The 15,040-nt window shown below is 39.9% G+C and overlaps 2 protein-coding genes across 5 annotated transcripts; one reads left to right on the plus strand and one right to left on the minus strand.

Moving 5' to 3' along the window:
• Window positions 1–221: 221 nt before the first annotated feature.
• On the minus strand, window positions 222–4,117 carry LOC125432551 (cytochrome b-c1 complex subunit 6, mitochondrial). 3 transcript variants are annotated; one of them, XM_048496196.1, is made up of 4 exons: window positions 3,983–4,117; window positions 2,619–2,645; window positions 1,665–1,826; window positions 222–537 (listed from the first exon to the last, which is right to left on the minus strand). In XM_048496196.1, exons 1-4 carry the CDS (start codon window positions 4,031–4,033, stop codon window positions 505–507), a joined length of 273 nt encoding a protein of 90 aa, XP_048352153.1. In that variant the 5' UTR covers window positions 4,034–4,117; the 3' UTR covers window positions 222–504. The 3 variants fall into 3 exon arrangements, with proteins under 3 accessions (XP_048352153.1, XP_048352152.1, XP_048352154.1); XM_048496195.1 differs by having other exon boundaries at window positions 2,619–2,651; window positions 3,983–4,115; XM_048496197.1 differs by having other exon boundaries at window positions 2,619–2,642; window positions 3,983–4,112.
• Window positions 4,118–4,172: 55 nt separating this feature from the next.
• LRRC41 (leucine rich repeat containing 41) lies at window positions 4,173–14,871 on the plus strand. Of its 2 annotated transcripts, XM_048496191.1 has the most exons (10): window positions 4,173–4,483; window positions 6,364–6,450; window positions 7,219–7,289; window positions 7,716–8,898; window positions 10,052–10,303; window positions 11,342–11,506; window positions 11,703–11,801; window positions 12,056–12,178; window positions 12,791–12,866; window positions 14,587–14,871. In XM_048496191.1, exons 1-10 carry the CDS (start codon window positions 4,372–4,374, stop codon window positions 14,819–14,821), a joined length of 2,403 nt encoding a protein of 800 aa, XP_048352148.1. In that variant the 5' UTR covers window positions 4,173–4,371; the 3' UTR covers window positions 14,822–14,871. The 2 variants fall into 2 exon arrangements, with proteins under 2 accessions (XP_048352148.1, XP_048352149.1); XM_048496192.1 differs by lacking the exon at window positions 10,052–10,303.
• The last annotated feature ends 169 nt before the right edge of the window (window positions 14,872–15,040 follow it).

The raw sequence follows: 15,040 nt of genomic DNA on the forward strand, positions 1-15,040 counted from the left end.
GAAAGTTCATTATAAAGGAGCCGAAAGACAGGCATGTCTGCTTCAGAAGGTGGAGAAACGTGTCTTCTTCCCCCCACCTTCACAGGATATGTTTCTTGAGATGTACCAACAAGGACAGAGACCGTATCACATTGTGAACATATTACTTTCAAGACAGGAAGTTAAAACTTGTATGTGATAAAATTGATTAGAATGCAAAGAACATTGGGCACTAGTTGCAGTAGTTTTGTATATGTTTAATAGTAGAACATGGTGTAATAATTCAAACATTTTACATGAAATATGTTTAACATGTAAAGCCACAGAAATACTGCTAGCCTTGCATCTTCCACAGAATATAGCAAAATCCAGGTTGCAACTGCTGAATAGTTAGTTACAGCTGATGGATGTGTTAGTCACAACTGTCAAGTTTCAAGCCACAGATGTAAAGTAGCATGTTTATTCAGAAATGCTCAGGATTTCATCAGGAATGCAGGAGGGGAGCAGTTCAGCTCATAGGAACATTTATTTCAACTTGCTGAAGAGTTTGTGAGCCACCTGGAAAACAAGATGAAGAAAACATTAAATAAAATTGTATTCAGCAGTTTGTTTAGCAAATGTATCTCTCTTCTATTTTTACGGAATCATCTTAGGGACCAACAACATTTTCCAGGATACAAGTTTTAATGAATAACAAAGTGAGCTTTAACCCAGAAAAACTTGTACTGTGAAAAAATTCATTGGTTCCAAAGGTGCTAATGGACTTTTTTTTTTTACAACAGACTAATATACCGGTAGCTACAGACTAATGTAGCTACCCATTAGAAACTATCTGCTATCTTTGGGGTCCAATGGCATTCTTGCAACCACACTCTAACCCACTTATACTTTAGAAATACTGTTACACACATTTGTATGTTAAGTTGATAATGTGAGAGGGTCTTACTCCTTGGAGATCTTCAGGAGGCACTTCAAGATCTGCTTGTTTGCCAGAGCTATTGAGGGGATTTGAATAGCAGGCATTTTTTAAAGGATTTGGGACTTGTTATTTCATCTTTGGTTTTGACTGGGGATGATTTAACTATTTTGTAATCCACCTTGAGCCAAGAAGAAAGGCAGGATATAAGATGCAATGGCAAAACCAGTTTCTGAACAAGTCCAGTGCTTGAAAGTCTCCCCCTTCCCCTGAACATTTGAAGCTAATTGCACTTCTACACTCACCCTCAAAGCTAGTATAGCAAACCAGATTTGAAGCTAATTTGCAATCCTGGTTGAAACAGATAATGCAAACCATTGCTGGCCATTTCAGGTGTAACAGCAAAATTACTATATTGGAAGTCACTAATAAATTCCAAAAGAAATGAAAAGGCAATGTGGAAGCACAAGGGTCATTCACGTAGTGCTGAACTATCGATTGGCTTTATACTATTTGTTTAGAAAAACGGTGTTTAGAAAAACTACGGCTGGTGAGTTTGACAAATACAGAATTAATCTTACATACTCAATAATTCTTCCTAACTCACAGCATATCAACATTATATTCTTCATGAAAACATGAGTATCCAGAATCTATAACTGCTATTTATAAGTTGTGTCTTAACAATGAAAAATAGAGTTCCACTTGAACCACAAAGAAGCCTCAGATTAATCACAACTATTACTAGTCACTGTTCCAGCAATCTTACACAGTGGTCTCTAGCGTGCAGGAAGTCAAAGAGCTCCTCTGTACACTGCTCTTCTGTATGAGATCTTGATGACACTCGAGCATCACACTGATCTAGAATTTCCCGAAACTTCACACATTTTTCTATTTGCTCACATTGCTCCCTGATTGTAGTTAATGGGTCCTGTAAGAAAAACAAATGTATAATAGGAAAAACAGTTAATGGAAGTGGGTTGCTTCTTACTGCAGATTCAAATATATCCCAACATGATTAAAATTAATGGACTCTAGATAGTCATTAAAATCTTTCCCGTTGTTCCAAAGTTATCCATTATCACATTTTGAGGTTATTACCACAAGCAGGATAGCTTAAGAGTATTTTCTCAGAACAAAAATGAAGAGACCTTAGATTTGAAAATAACCCTGTGAATCATTAAGATCTTTCTTGGGATGCGGCACTTACATGCAGTGGTAGGATTCAAATAATTTAACAACTGGTTCCGGTGATGGGAATTCAAATAATTTAACAACTAATTGTTTACAAGCACCATTTTAACAACTGGTTCTGCCGAAGTGGTGCGAACCTGCTGAATCGCACCACTGTTTACATGTTACTTGCAAGTCAAGCATGATCCACCTCTGTCTAAGCCGTTAAAATAATATTTTGCAAATGAATAAAGTTGCCCACAGAACCAAGCTGTGGTGTTCTGGATGTATTTCTAAAATGCATTAACCAAAAAAAAGTGTATAAAGCTACAACAGTACAGCCCTCATGACTCCTTGGTATTTTAGGGCACAGTTGATCAAAATTGATCCCAGTTTATCCTAATCACTCCCCCCCTCCAATACATACCCACATTCTTGTGGGTTTTCAAAATCCAAATGAGACATTGTATGGAACAACAGGATTTTAAAGATGCCAGTTGTAAACCTAAGAACTATTTGTCCAACATTATTTTAATTAAAAGCCACATACCACAAGCTCTTCTTCCTCCTCCTCCTCCTCCTCCTAGACAAAGAGACACAGAGATCAATATGAACTCAAAAATTCTCAGACATATGCATAAAGTGGGTACATTAGGTTATAGCAAAATTAACCACAATTTGTTATTTTATTTTTCCAACAACATAGTAGATAACTATTCCCCAACATGTAGTTTTGTATTAGTAAGATAGTTTATGATTTATTCCTAAATTATTGTTTATGATTAATAATAATAATAATAATCTAAAGTGACTTTCAAATTGATAAATAGTACGTTGGGTGATGAAGGTGATAAGTGGTCCATCAGGCCATTAACAGGGCAATCCTAAACACTTATTCCAGTCTAAGCCCTCTGAAATCAATGGGATCAAACTGGGGTAACTGTGTTTAGGATTGCACTATAAATTATTGACTGTTGATGGTATGTCATCTTCTTAATACCAGTACCCCAAAACTATCTCACTTGAATCTTGCAATAGTTTTAAGAACAGGATGAGTGAAAAAGAGCCATGAAAGAATAAGACTGCGATAGAGACTCTGGAAAAATGGAGAAACAGACAACACAGATCTTAATTTGAGAGCATACAACTAGCATAACGAAATATGGATAAACCAACGGAAAGCATTAAATGGAAAGTATGTGAAAACCAACTTAACATGGGATCGGATAACCAGATTTAGCAAGCATGCAGCTAGGGACACTTGATAATTGCAAAGATGGAAAATAAAAAGGAATGGGAGAAAGGACAATGAGCATCCACTACCCATGCTCAGGATTTCTAGCAAGAGAATTAGGACTATCTGTGCCCCATGAGGACTTGGGAGAGATCTCCTTTCCACTCTCTGTCCTACTTGCTTTTTCTCTTTCTCTCTGTCCCACCCCCACTTCTTCCGTTTCTGTCCTTTGCTCAGACTTACCAAGTCGTCAATCAGAATTGAATTGACATAAGGAAAACAAAAAGAAAATGGAAATCGGCCATTACTTAAGGCAAGCGCACATCCTTTCCATGCAGAAGGCTTTCCTAAACTCAATCCTTAAAAGAAGCCTCAAACTGCCGGATTTAAGGCTGCCCTTTCTCTGCTTGAGACAATGCTTAGTATCCCGACTGGGCTAGAGGCAGCTATGGCCACATCCCTTGGCTGATCGTTGTGGAAGAAGACTCCATTTCTCAGGCGTGCGTGGCTACTGACAGACGCTAAAAACAGGGGGGACAAGACAAGAGAGAAACCCAACAAAAAGGTGGGAAACCTGACTGGCCTACAGGGGGTGATGGGAGGGGAGACTGAGTCTGAAGCACAAAAACATCGCCCAGGATAATGGTACAGATCCTGCTCCGTCTGCTACATCGGCGCACCTCAGGATCCCCACTCAGGCCCTCCAGCGCCTTCTCATCATTCAACCCCATCTCGAAGCGCCTTCCTCAACCCCGGCTCAGCAGCACCAGAAGGACGCGCGAGGGTCACCGGAAATCCCGCCCCTTCTCTGTAGCCCTTCTGAAATAGCATGACGTTCCGATTGACCTTCCCAAGATGGCCACTGTGCCGTTTGTACGCGGAAGACGTCATTCTGCGCTTGAAGGGTATTCGACATATTACGACCCTACCAGTATGGCTGCCCGTCCCAACCAAAGGGCGTCCGATCAGAATAATTGCTGGTGCTCAGTGGGACTGCAACAAACATCCGCATAGCGGTCCCCAAGTGGCGTTTGCTGCTCTGCGTAAATAGATTTATCACCTTATTGGTATGGAAACTAAGGATGGCGAGAACGTTACTGACCGGAATCCTCCCAGCCTGTTTGACCTAAGTGCAGCGGTGGTCACCTCTATCATGGGGCTCGTGGAGAGGGAAGTGTGGGGTAAGGAGTGGACGATCGTGTGATAAACGAGAAATGTGTATTTTTACTAGGAATGAGATGAGTCATAAGGGAGGATGCTTGTGGCAGGACAAGATGAGACTGCAGGATGACTAGACTGAAGGGCAAGACTTGGATCAGATTGTATGTATTGAGTATGCTTAATAGCCTAATACATATTAACTTCTTCATGACAAACTGTATTATAATGAACATCCAGGAAGAATCTGGGAGGGGCAACATATCAAGGATTCACATGTAAATAGGTGGACCAGAAAGTTGTGACTGTAAGTACCCTTAGTCAGTGGGGGAACAGAGAGGGTGTGGTGAATTGGGAAGGAGGGAATAAACGTCCTATAGATATACTATACTGTACAATTAACCAGTACATGAGACAGGCACTGCTAAGGTGGTATGCGCCATGAGGAAACATCCATAGCAAAGACAGTCCTGTACCTTGAACCTGGTGGATGCCACCCACGTGGCAGACCCAAAAAACGATGGATGGACACAATTAAGATCTTACCCCAGACGACACCTTTGGAAGAGACAGTTACAAAACTGACCCTGCACGTGCAGGAAACCAGTCTGGAAAGAAGAAGATATACTGTTTCGGCTGAGGCTGCCCATGTGGGGATGGCTTCCCTTTTTTTGCAAATAAAGCTACTTAAAACCCTCTTCTGTTGGCTTGATATTTGGTGAAGAAATATTGGGCACCACAGTATCATACTGGGAGGGAACCCTGATTTTTCTTTGCACTGGGGTCCAACAGGCACTTATTCTGCATATTCTGAAGTGACTGTTAGGAATCAGAGATTGGTGTTAGAGCTTCCTACAATCACCATGACAGTAAAGAGCACCATTGCCTCCCAGTGTCATTGGGCTACCAACCACCACATGGGGTGGAGATCTCTGGGAATTACAGCTGATCTTCAGAATACAAAGAACTGTTTCCTTGGTTACCAGTGACACATCCTTACATGATTCAAGAATAATTGCTAGCTACTTCATGGTTAAATGTAGGTTTATTATTTGGGTGTTGGACTAGCAATGGGGAGATGGGAATTGAGGACAGGAAACATGCTTTCTCCCATAACAGGAGCTTTCATGTTATTCAAATGTATTGAGGTTTTTTTGGAAGGAGTAAGCCTACAAATCCCTACTGTAAATGCTGATTTTTCATAGTGTTAGAGGGAGGTTTCTAAGGAATTATCATATAACCAACCACAACAGGGCATGTTTGGGTGATTCTTTGCCTACAGGACATTGCTGTCATTCTTTTCATAATTTTGAAGAATCAGAACTGCTGGGACTGTGATATTCACAATTATCTGAGTCTTCCAACAACTTTTAGTGTTGGTGTTTGAAAATTACAAGTAACCATAAGCTTTCCCCAGTGGGACTACAAGTGGTTTGGAGGTGCGGCAGAGAAAGGACTAAATGGCTCCCCTTATCTTGTTGCAGGTCCCCAGCATCTAGAAACAATGTAGTGGGTTAACAGATCATGAAAGACATGTTCCCAAGATAACACTAGCATCAACTGGTTCACTTGTGTACACATCACATACAAGTTCACAGCTCCTGGCTTCCTCTTCTTTGTCCCAATATACATGTCACATTGGAGAACAATCCTGAACTCACTTTGAAGTGAGTGAGATCTGTTATATCTGTGGGACTTCTTTCTGAGAAAAATATATTTGAAATTGGGCTTCAAATCTGATTTCAGGATGGAGGTGATATAATTAATTCTCTTGCATAATTTGATAGAACAATTTTTTAACCTGTGTGTGAAGCATTGTTTAAACATGCCACATGTTACCTATTTATCTAAAACTGACCTCTCTCTAACTGAAAAAGTTTGCATTCATTTCTCTCCACATAAGCACTTCCGGGTCCTATACTCCAGGGCATCTTGCCTATGCTTAACGTCTACTACCTGGAGCGAATTGAGGAGACTGCTGTGCAAAAAGGTTAGTTTCCTTACAAGTAAGGGCCAGGGATACCAAAATATTTGTGTTTTCTGCTATTCTAGGAAACTAGTCATACATTTTAAAAACTTTGTTTCTTCACTGTTCTGCATAATACAGATCATTCCTTTTGTGATCTAATATAAAACTTAATTTGCCATCAAAAATTTTTGGTTTTGTCAAAAGACAATTTTTTTAAAAAAGTAATCCTCTGTGCAAGCATGGAGTTATTATTGACCCTTGGGGTGATGTCATATAGCAATATTTACTAGGCTGACTATGTTTATGGGGTAAAAGATTTGATGCACTGGATTACAGGGTTTTTCATTGTGGCTAAGGATCAAAACTGTTTGTGTGCGGGCATATTTTTAAAATACCCTTAACTGCATTCAGTTGTGTCTCAGATGGCAGGAGTTAGCAACGTAATTGTTGTTAAATTGCTGCATCTCATACGCCAGAATGATTAAGCACAAAACAGCAAGGTATATCTGAAGAGCCACTGGAGCAGTTCATAGAATGTTTGGAAACACAGACTGAAATTCCTTTTTGTGCACTGGATTTAGATGGTCAACTTAGTTCAAAGGCTATGCCATTGACATGACCTCCTTAGACAAGAGGAGGGTCACACCATTCCATAGTTAAAAAGATAAGCCAATATTTTTCAACTTCACTGTTCAATTTAAATTTGAAGAACTTTCAGAGTGAGAATATAATTTTTATTCCTTTTAAAATGGGTGCCTGTTGCTTTAAATATTTTGCTCATTCCCTCAGGATTGTCAACTCAACCTATATGGTGCAAGCTCTGGTGCGACATCATGAAAACAAGACCATCCAGGTTTGAGGTAAATTACATGAAGAAGCTAGATTTCCTATCTTTGTGGCTGATTTAATTTTTGATCTCTCCCAGTTGTGGTAATTTTTTGTACCATTTTCACTGGTAATTGCTGTCCTGGATAGAGAGATGGTACTGAATTATGTGCACTTTCTTTCCATTCTAAGTGCGAAAACTGTTATTCTGACGGGCAGTTAAAAAAAATTGTCCCTCCCGATCAAGAGCAACATTGCTCATTATTTTTCGTTGTACTGAGTGTCCCCAGTCAAGGAATTCAGTGAACGCCTGTAGCCCATCCTTGAATACCTTTTTTATTTAGTTGTATGCGCACATGCTTGGGAGAATGTTCCATTGGACTAAGAGAAACTTACTTATGAAGATAAATAATACCTGGGCACCAGGGCACTGAAACTGTTTATGTTTTATTTCTCTGCAGAGCATCAAGTGCTGGAGGAAGAAGTTCCTTGAATGTTTCTTCTCAAATGTGCTGCGTGGGACCTTGGATGTATCTTCAGACCAGCGCCTGAAAGATCCTTGCTTTTCGCCTTTGCTGTATACTTCACAGCATGTTACCCAACTTACTATCTACAACATGCTTGAAGGAGTAGCAAAGCTGATGGCCAAAGAAAACCAGGGGGTTCTAGAAAACTTGGTTGTCTCACTCAGGTCCCTGACATTCTGTCACTTGCTCTCTTCCAGTCAGTCTACTAGACAACAGCTGAGTTTGCTTCTTCATTACCTAATTCATCATGGGGCTGTGAGCCACATATCAATGAACTCTTGGCCTAATCCTGACTCCTCACTTTTAGTTCTTATTCTGAAAATGAGTGCTGGGATTTGGCACCCAGGAAAAGCACTTGTAAACCAAGCAGGCCTTTGCCATCTGTGCAGGGAGACACCTGTTGATCAGAGCCAAAAGTTAGACCAAGAGCATGAACCTCATTTGGGCTCAAACCAACTATTGCAGAGATTAACAGCTGGCCAACATAGTGACAAAGATCTGAGAAATGAGAAACTGTCACCCAGCATGCCACCAGGCTTTGAAAATGCTGTGGAGCTGGCCAGAGCCGGTAGTGAAACTCTGAATGTCTTAGTGGACTATCACTTGAGTAGCAATCCTTCACGAAGCAAGATGCAGCACAGAACAAGTTCAGAGAGTTATGCTGGAAAAGAATCTGTTAGACTTCCTCCAGCAAAACTATCTGAAGATGGCTCTCTTTTAGATGAACATCAAAAGAGGGGAAAGGGTGCAATAAAACGGAAGTTCAGCTGCCTTCAGAAGACCAGCAAAGGCACAAGAGACTCGGAAGATCTTTATGACTTTGTTTTTTCTGTTTCAAGGGAAGAAGAGGAGAAAACATTGCTCAGCAAAAGAACAAACTTGAAGGAGGGAAGGACTTTTGTTAACTATTCTTCTTGCCCCACAGAAGCCAGCACTACTGATTTGGTATACACAGATAGACCTGTTGGGACCACTTCCATGAAAGCACCAAGCCATTTCCGAAGCGTGTCCACTCTGGAAATTGTTTCCATTCGTCTAAACCAGAATACGTGCCAGATGCTGGGAAATCTGCTCAGCTCTTGGGTGTCTTTAGAAAAGCTTGTTCTGTCTTTGAATGGTGAGTAATAAACCACACATTTCATATCAGGCTTGATCGCAGTTTGTTTTACTCTAAAGGAAGTTTTAAAAGCATTAGCTGGCATCTGAGCTTTAGATAGACAAAATGTACTGTATATACTCATGTATAAGTTGAGTTTTTCAGCACATTTTTTTGTGCTGAAAAAGCCCCCCTCGACTTATACGCGAGTCAGCTGTATTTTAAAAAATATTTTAGGGTTTTTACTTTGTCGGCCGCCAGGGGGTGCAGTTTTTAGGCTAGTGGCACCAAAATTTCAGAATATCATCAGGTGACACTCCTGATGATACTACCCAAGTTTGATAAAGTTTGGTTCAAGGGGTCCAAAGTTATGGACCCCCAAAGGGGGTGCCCCATTCCCCATTGTTTCCAATGGGAGCTAATAGTAGATGGGGCTACATTTTGAGGGTCCATAACTTTGGACCTCCTGAACCAAACTTCACCAAACCTGGGTGGTATCATCAGGATGGTCTCCTAAAGATACTCTGAAATGTTGGTACTGCTAACGTAAACATTCCTCCCCTGACCAAAAATCCAGTTTTGAAGGATTTTAACTCTTGTGTTTTAGCTTGGTTGCTGGTTGAGCTAAGGTTTTTGTACTTTTAAAGTTATTGTTGAGACCATATTGTTTTTGTTTACTCCCTTTTCCACTTACAGAGCTAGTTTACCGTTTTTCTTTGGAATAAATATTCAAAAACATTTAACCTACTGATGCCTCAATTAATGTAATTATATTGGTATCTATTTTTATTTTTGAAATTTACCAGTAGCTGCTGCATTTCCCACCCTTGACTTATACGCGAGTCAATAAGTTTTCCCAGTTTTTTGTGGTAAAATTAGGTGCCTTGACTTATATGCGGGTCGACTTATACACGAGTATATACAGTATATCCCAAATAGGGTGCTTGTAAACAAGATTGTTTGTAAAAAAAAATTGCAAGCACCCTATTTGGAATAGAAATTTTTCTTGGAGAGGCAGCAGACATTTACACCTTCTAAAATAAATCATGGGAAACCTTATTGAATCCATACTTCCAAATGCAATCCTAAAATCATATATGATCATTGAAGTTATAAGCAAATAATTTACTGTGTTTGTACTTTCCAAGTTTACTTCTTTAAAATGTTATTCCAGAATTAGGTCCCAATATCTTCAGCATCCTTTCTGGGCTCCGGGCTCTTTCTCGCCAGAGTGACTATCATCTCCGTGTGGTGCACATCAGTGACATGCTCTCCCATGTGCCCTGCATGAATCTTGTTTGCTCTATTTTGAGTGCCGTTCCATTGCTTCAGGTGCTTTTGGTCAGTTTTGATCTCAAAACTCTGGTGGATTGCAGCAGGCCAGAAGAGAACCCAGGCTCATCATCTTTAGAAGATGAAATTCCAGGTATATCATAACACATTTTGAACTTAACATTGTATTGTGTAGGTTTTTTTCCTTTGAATATGGAAGGGAATGTCCAGGTGTCAGTGATGTGGACATGTTCCTTTTTTCATTTGGAAACTTGTTCATATGCTTTCATTTGATCTTGTGATTATTTCATAGTTTTAATGGCCTCTGAGTGCCTTCAAATATTGCTCATGCTACTGGTCATCTTTGGAACAAAGTTACAGGAGGTTATATTAGAAATCGACCTCTAGGATGTTAGGCCTTGCATTATAATTGGTTGTGTTTAATCTTTTTGATGTAGAAAAGTCCAGATAATCTTTCTAGTAATAGCTTGCTACGTGGCTTGAAACTCCTTGCTTTTATAGGGCTTGTTCACTGCCACAGGCTCTGGTATGACTTTTTTGAGTCCTACTACTAGTCTTTCTTTTTTTATAGCTTGCTATATTCACAGCATTAGAGCAGGTTTCCTGAAGGACCACCTACTCCCATATAAATCTGCCCATTTATTAAGATAATCTGGGGTGGATTATCTCTCCATCTCACCAGTTCATTTGGTTGGTACTCAAGAGAGCTTTCTTGGTGGTGGCACCTAGAGTCTTCCTTGGTGTCCTCCTATCATAAGGTGAAGAAGTTTTATTTTGGACAGCCTTTAACATTTAGATCAAACAATTGCTATCTTAGCAAGTAGCAGCTAAGGTTTTTTAAGTTAATTTTTGTGATTTTGATATTTTTAAATAACATTCTGTATTGGATTACATTGGGTATTATTGTTGGTTATTGGTGGATTGTATTGAATTCTATAAGGTGCCTTTTAATATGGAAAATGGAAAGGCAGTGTATAAATAGCAAAATTAGTTATACTTGGAAATGAATATGAGGCCATTGCAGCTTCTGTGGACTGAATGAAGGAAGGTATGTGAAAATAAATATATTTATTTATTAGAAGTATTTATACACTGCCTTTCCATTGTCCATATTAAAGCCAGCTTATGAATTCAATAAATTCTGCTTTTTTCTTTGGTAACTGTCAACCAGAGAGCCATCTGGAACATCTTGAGATAAGATTTCCCAGGGAGCCTCTTCCAACAAGCCTCTTGATACCTGTACTGAAAGCTTCAAGATCTCTCCAGAGTCTCTCTCTAGACAGCGCTACAATATCTTGTCCCCAAGAGGTTGAGCTTCTCCTTCATGCACTGAAAGGTATTGTGGAAGGTTTGCCTGTCTGTGCTTATCAGCAACGTGGGTAGATGTTGTTGCGGGAGGTGCTAGCATCTTCAGACCCATCCAAATGGCCACACAGAATTATTTACTGTGTGGATCTACACAGATAGTAGTATATTTGCACAATGGGAGAAAACTCCCAAGCTTTTTCTGTAAAATCTTGCTTGTCTTGCAGAATATAGCCCAGTCCTGAAGAGACTGAGATTTCATGACATTAATCTTTCTCACCACTCAAAAGATGTCCTCCTCCTACTGCAGGACCCTATCCTTCAAGGTATGACTGATTCACACCCAGCTCTTGTCTGTCCTCTTACACTGTGGCTCTTCTTGATGAGTCAGAGAAGATGAGATTTAGTGGAAGGTGAATGGAAAGCCGCTCCATGCATGAGAAGTATGGAAAAACAGTACACAGCTTTTAATGGGGCAGAAAAGGGTTCTTATTCTTTGGAGTTTTCAGTGAAACTAATTAGTATGGCAGAACATAGAAAAGTATCATTTATTAATTTGAGAGTCTTTTCCTTGTAACAGAAATCACCTTTTCTTTCTGTCGGCTGTTTGAAAACTGTTCTATGGAATTTCTGTCTGAAATAATAAATGTTGTGAAGAAGAACTCATCTTTGAAGATCCTCAGGCTCCCAGGAAATAGACTGGGTATGTAAGGCAAAATACAACAGCTGTCCCTGAATACTTTCTCTCTACTCAGTTAGTGGGGAGGGGTCTTAAATTCTGTTACAAATGTTGGCACTCCTGGTATGTTTTGACTGCAGTGTTCTGTTTTTCAAGCCAAGTGACATGTATGATGACTTTCAGCTGAGCTACTTTGAGCTTTCCTTCTTGAATCAATAGGCTTTTGCTGAGGTCTGTGTTTTCAGCAGGCCAACCTTCCTGGCTTTACTCCTACATTCTATCTTTTTTCCCCAGTGAACAGATTCAGGCCAATGCAGAGGGCGCAGGAATCCTGCTTTTCCAGAGATTCAGCCACTCAGTAATTTCCTACATTAAATTTCTAATAGCTTGCTTTGCTATGCAAGCCTGCTATTAGTTCCTTTAGACTATACATAATGTGGAATTCGGAAGCGAGATCTATAAAGAATGGAAACATTCTTACCAGACATTTCAAATAGCAACTCATTACTTTTTTGAGTTTGTCATCTCTGTCAAATTTGCCAGCCCTGGGAGTACTTATTTCTGCTGTCATTACTTTCTTCTCCAACCTGCTAATATTCCTAGTTTGCACTTAAATTGTAATTCTCCCATTGTTAGGAAATCACAGGCTGGCTGCACTGGCTGATATTTTTTCAGAAGATTCATCTGCTTCCATTTGTCATCTGGATGTCAGGTGTGTTATTTTATTTAACATGTTTATTTACCTTTCTGACAATTACAGTTTAAAATTTGAAAAGATAAATAGTAAAAACTGCTCAATTTTTGCTTGTTTTTTTCAAGCGCTATGACCTTTCTATCTTGGATATCCCTTCCCCAAGGAAGGTGGGGAAAGAATGCTTCATACACTTTCTCTCAGGCCCTTGATAAAATAGAGATTACTTTGCTAGGGGGTGCTTATGTCTTGTCTTAGTTGCATTAGGTATCCAATTGCCTAGGCCAGGGGTAGGGAACCTGCGGCTCTCCAGATGTTCAGGAACTACAATTCCCATCAGCCTCTGTCAGCATGGCCAATTGGCCATGCTGGTAGGGGCTGATGGGAATTGTAGTTCCTGAACATCTGGAGAGCCGCAGGTTCCCTACCCCTGGCCTAGGAATTGTCAGTTATGGAGTTGGCAGTATTCTTAGCCTAACAAGTTCTTTTTTCCATTTCCTCCTTGTATCATAAAGATGTGAGTTGGAAAGTGATAGCTGAAGTAGCTCTAAAAAGCTAATTACTTTAATGACATATAACAGTAAGCTAGAATCACAGCACAATTCCAGGTAGTTACTTCATTCAAAACTCACTGAAATATGTGGGTTTAGAGTGCATAGTTGTGGGTTTAGGGGTTTAGATTGCACTTTCAGATAGCCTTGTTGCTCATATAGTGGTAATGGCAGTCATTCATTCCCATACGTTCAATACATCTTAACATTTATCCAAGCTAATTATGATAGGATCAGTAAGCAAGACATTTTCCATGTGCAATACATTCATAATTGGTAATAACTTGTCATCTGAATCTACTCAGCAGCTTCTAGAATCAAAGAGCCACTGCTTGTGGCACTGGTATTGGCAGCAGTATTCTCTCAAACCTAGTTGTACAATCTGCAATTATTTTCCAGATTTGTAGGAAAATTTTAAAGAAACTTCATAGCCATAATGTCACATACCTGTGCTGTAGAACCATGTTATTCTATTCATAAAGTAAGCAATGCAGCAATGAGTATAATTTTCTATGCATCAGTTGTTTTCAGTCATGTAGTTTCTTCAACTGTCAAACCAGTCTTCATCTACTCAAAGAAAGAATATGCCAGCTTACAGTCATGAACGGGTTAACTTCACTGTAAATGTTCTGGTATCAAGGGAGGCTTGGTTCCCCCATATAGCTCACCTTCCTATGTGTCCTTTATGGCAAAACTGAGGCGAACATTCTGCAGCCTTGGGACCGAAGTATATTTCATGCATTTCTCCTAGAGGCTGCAAGAATATTAAAATCTGCCAGGAATATGCAGGTAAGGTGGTTTCTTGATTTCAGGAGACTTCCCATCCATTATATATTCAAACTTGTTTTGTTAGTTTATTATTATTATTACTATTTATTATTTATTAAACTTATATACCACCCTCCCCCGGAGAGCTCAGTTTAAGATCTCTTAGGGAAGTTAGTCACTCAGTGTTATTCCTCTCCCCCCCCCCCCCATTTTCTGTGAACTTTAAGGGTAACCCTATTGAGGTTACAGCAGGGAGGTACAACATCTGACTTGCCTTTTCATTCTTAAGTTCACTGTGTTGCCTTTCTTACTGTTGGCCAGGGTTAGAGAGGACCTCTTCAGCACATTCTAAGGATCCACAATAGGTGAGAAGTGCTCTGAGCTTAATCTAAAAAGCTATGGCCCCATCTTCTTTTCTACAGCTCCAACTGCATCAGACCTGATGGGCTCCTGGAGTTTGCCAAGAAGCTGGAGAGATACATCGCCCCACGTAGAGAACAGGTCAAGTTCACCAAGCTTTGCCTCTCTCAAAATTGGCTGGACCAAGATGCTGCAATGACTCAAGAGGCTCTTCAGCAGCTCAGAGCCATATGTAGTGTGGTCAGTGACACATGGGACTCCTCTCAAGCATTTGCTGACTATGTTGGCATGATGTAACAAGTGTGCAGGGTGCTCTTTTGTAATAAAATTTTATTTTGCCTTTTTAAGTATGTCTTCAAAATTTTATTTGATTCTGCTGTCCCTGTTTTTTAGGCAGTTACATCCGTAACTGCCATTATTCAATATTAGTGGAGGGAAGTATTAAGATTTAATAGAATTATCCTAATTGTGTATGCTGTTTTAAACTTAGGATCTGCACATGCTAAAGAATGAGGT

This window comes from Sphaerodactylus townsendi, linkage group LG05, assembly GCF_021028975.2.
Source record: "Sphaerodactylus townsendi isolate TG3544 linkage group LG05, MPM_Stown_v2.3, whole genome shotgun sequence".
Classification (NCBI taxonomy): Eukaryota; Metazoa; Chordata; class Lepidosauria; order Squamata; family Sphaerodactylidae; genus Sphaerodactylus; species Sphaerodactylus townsendi.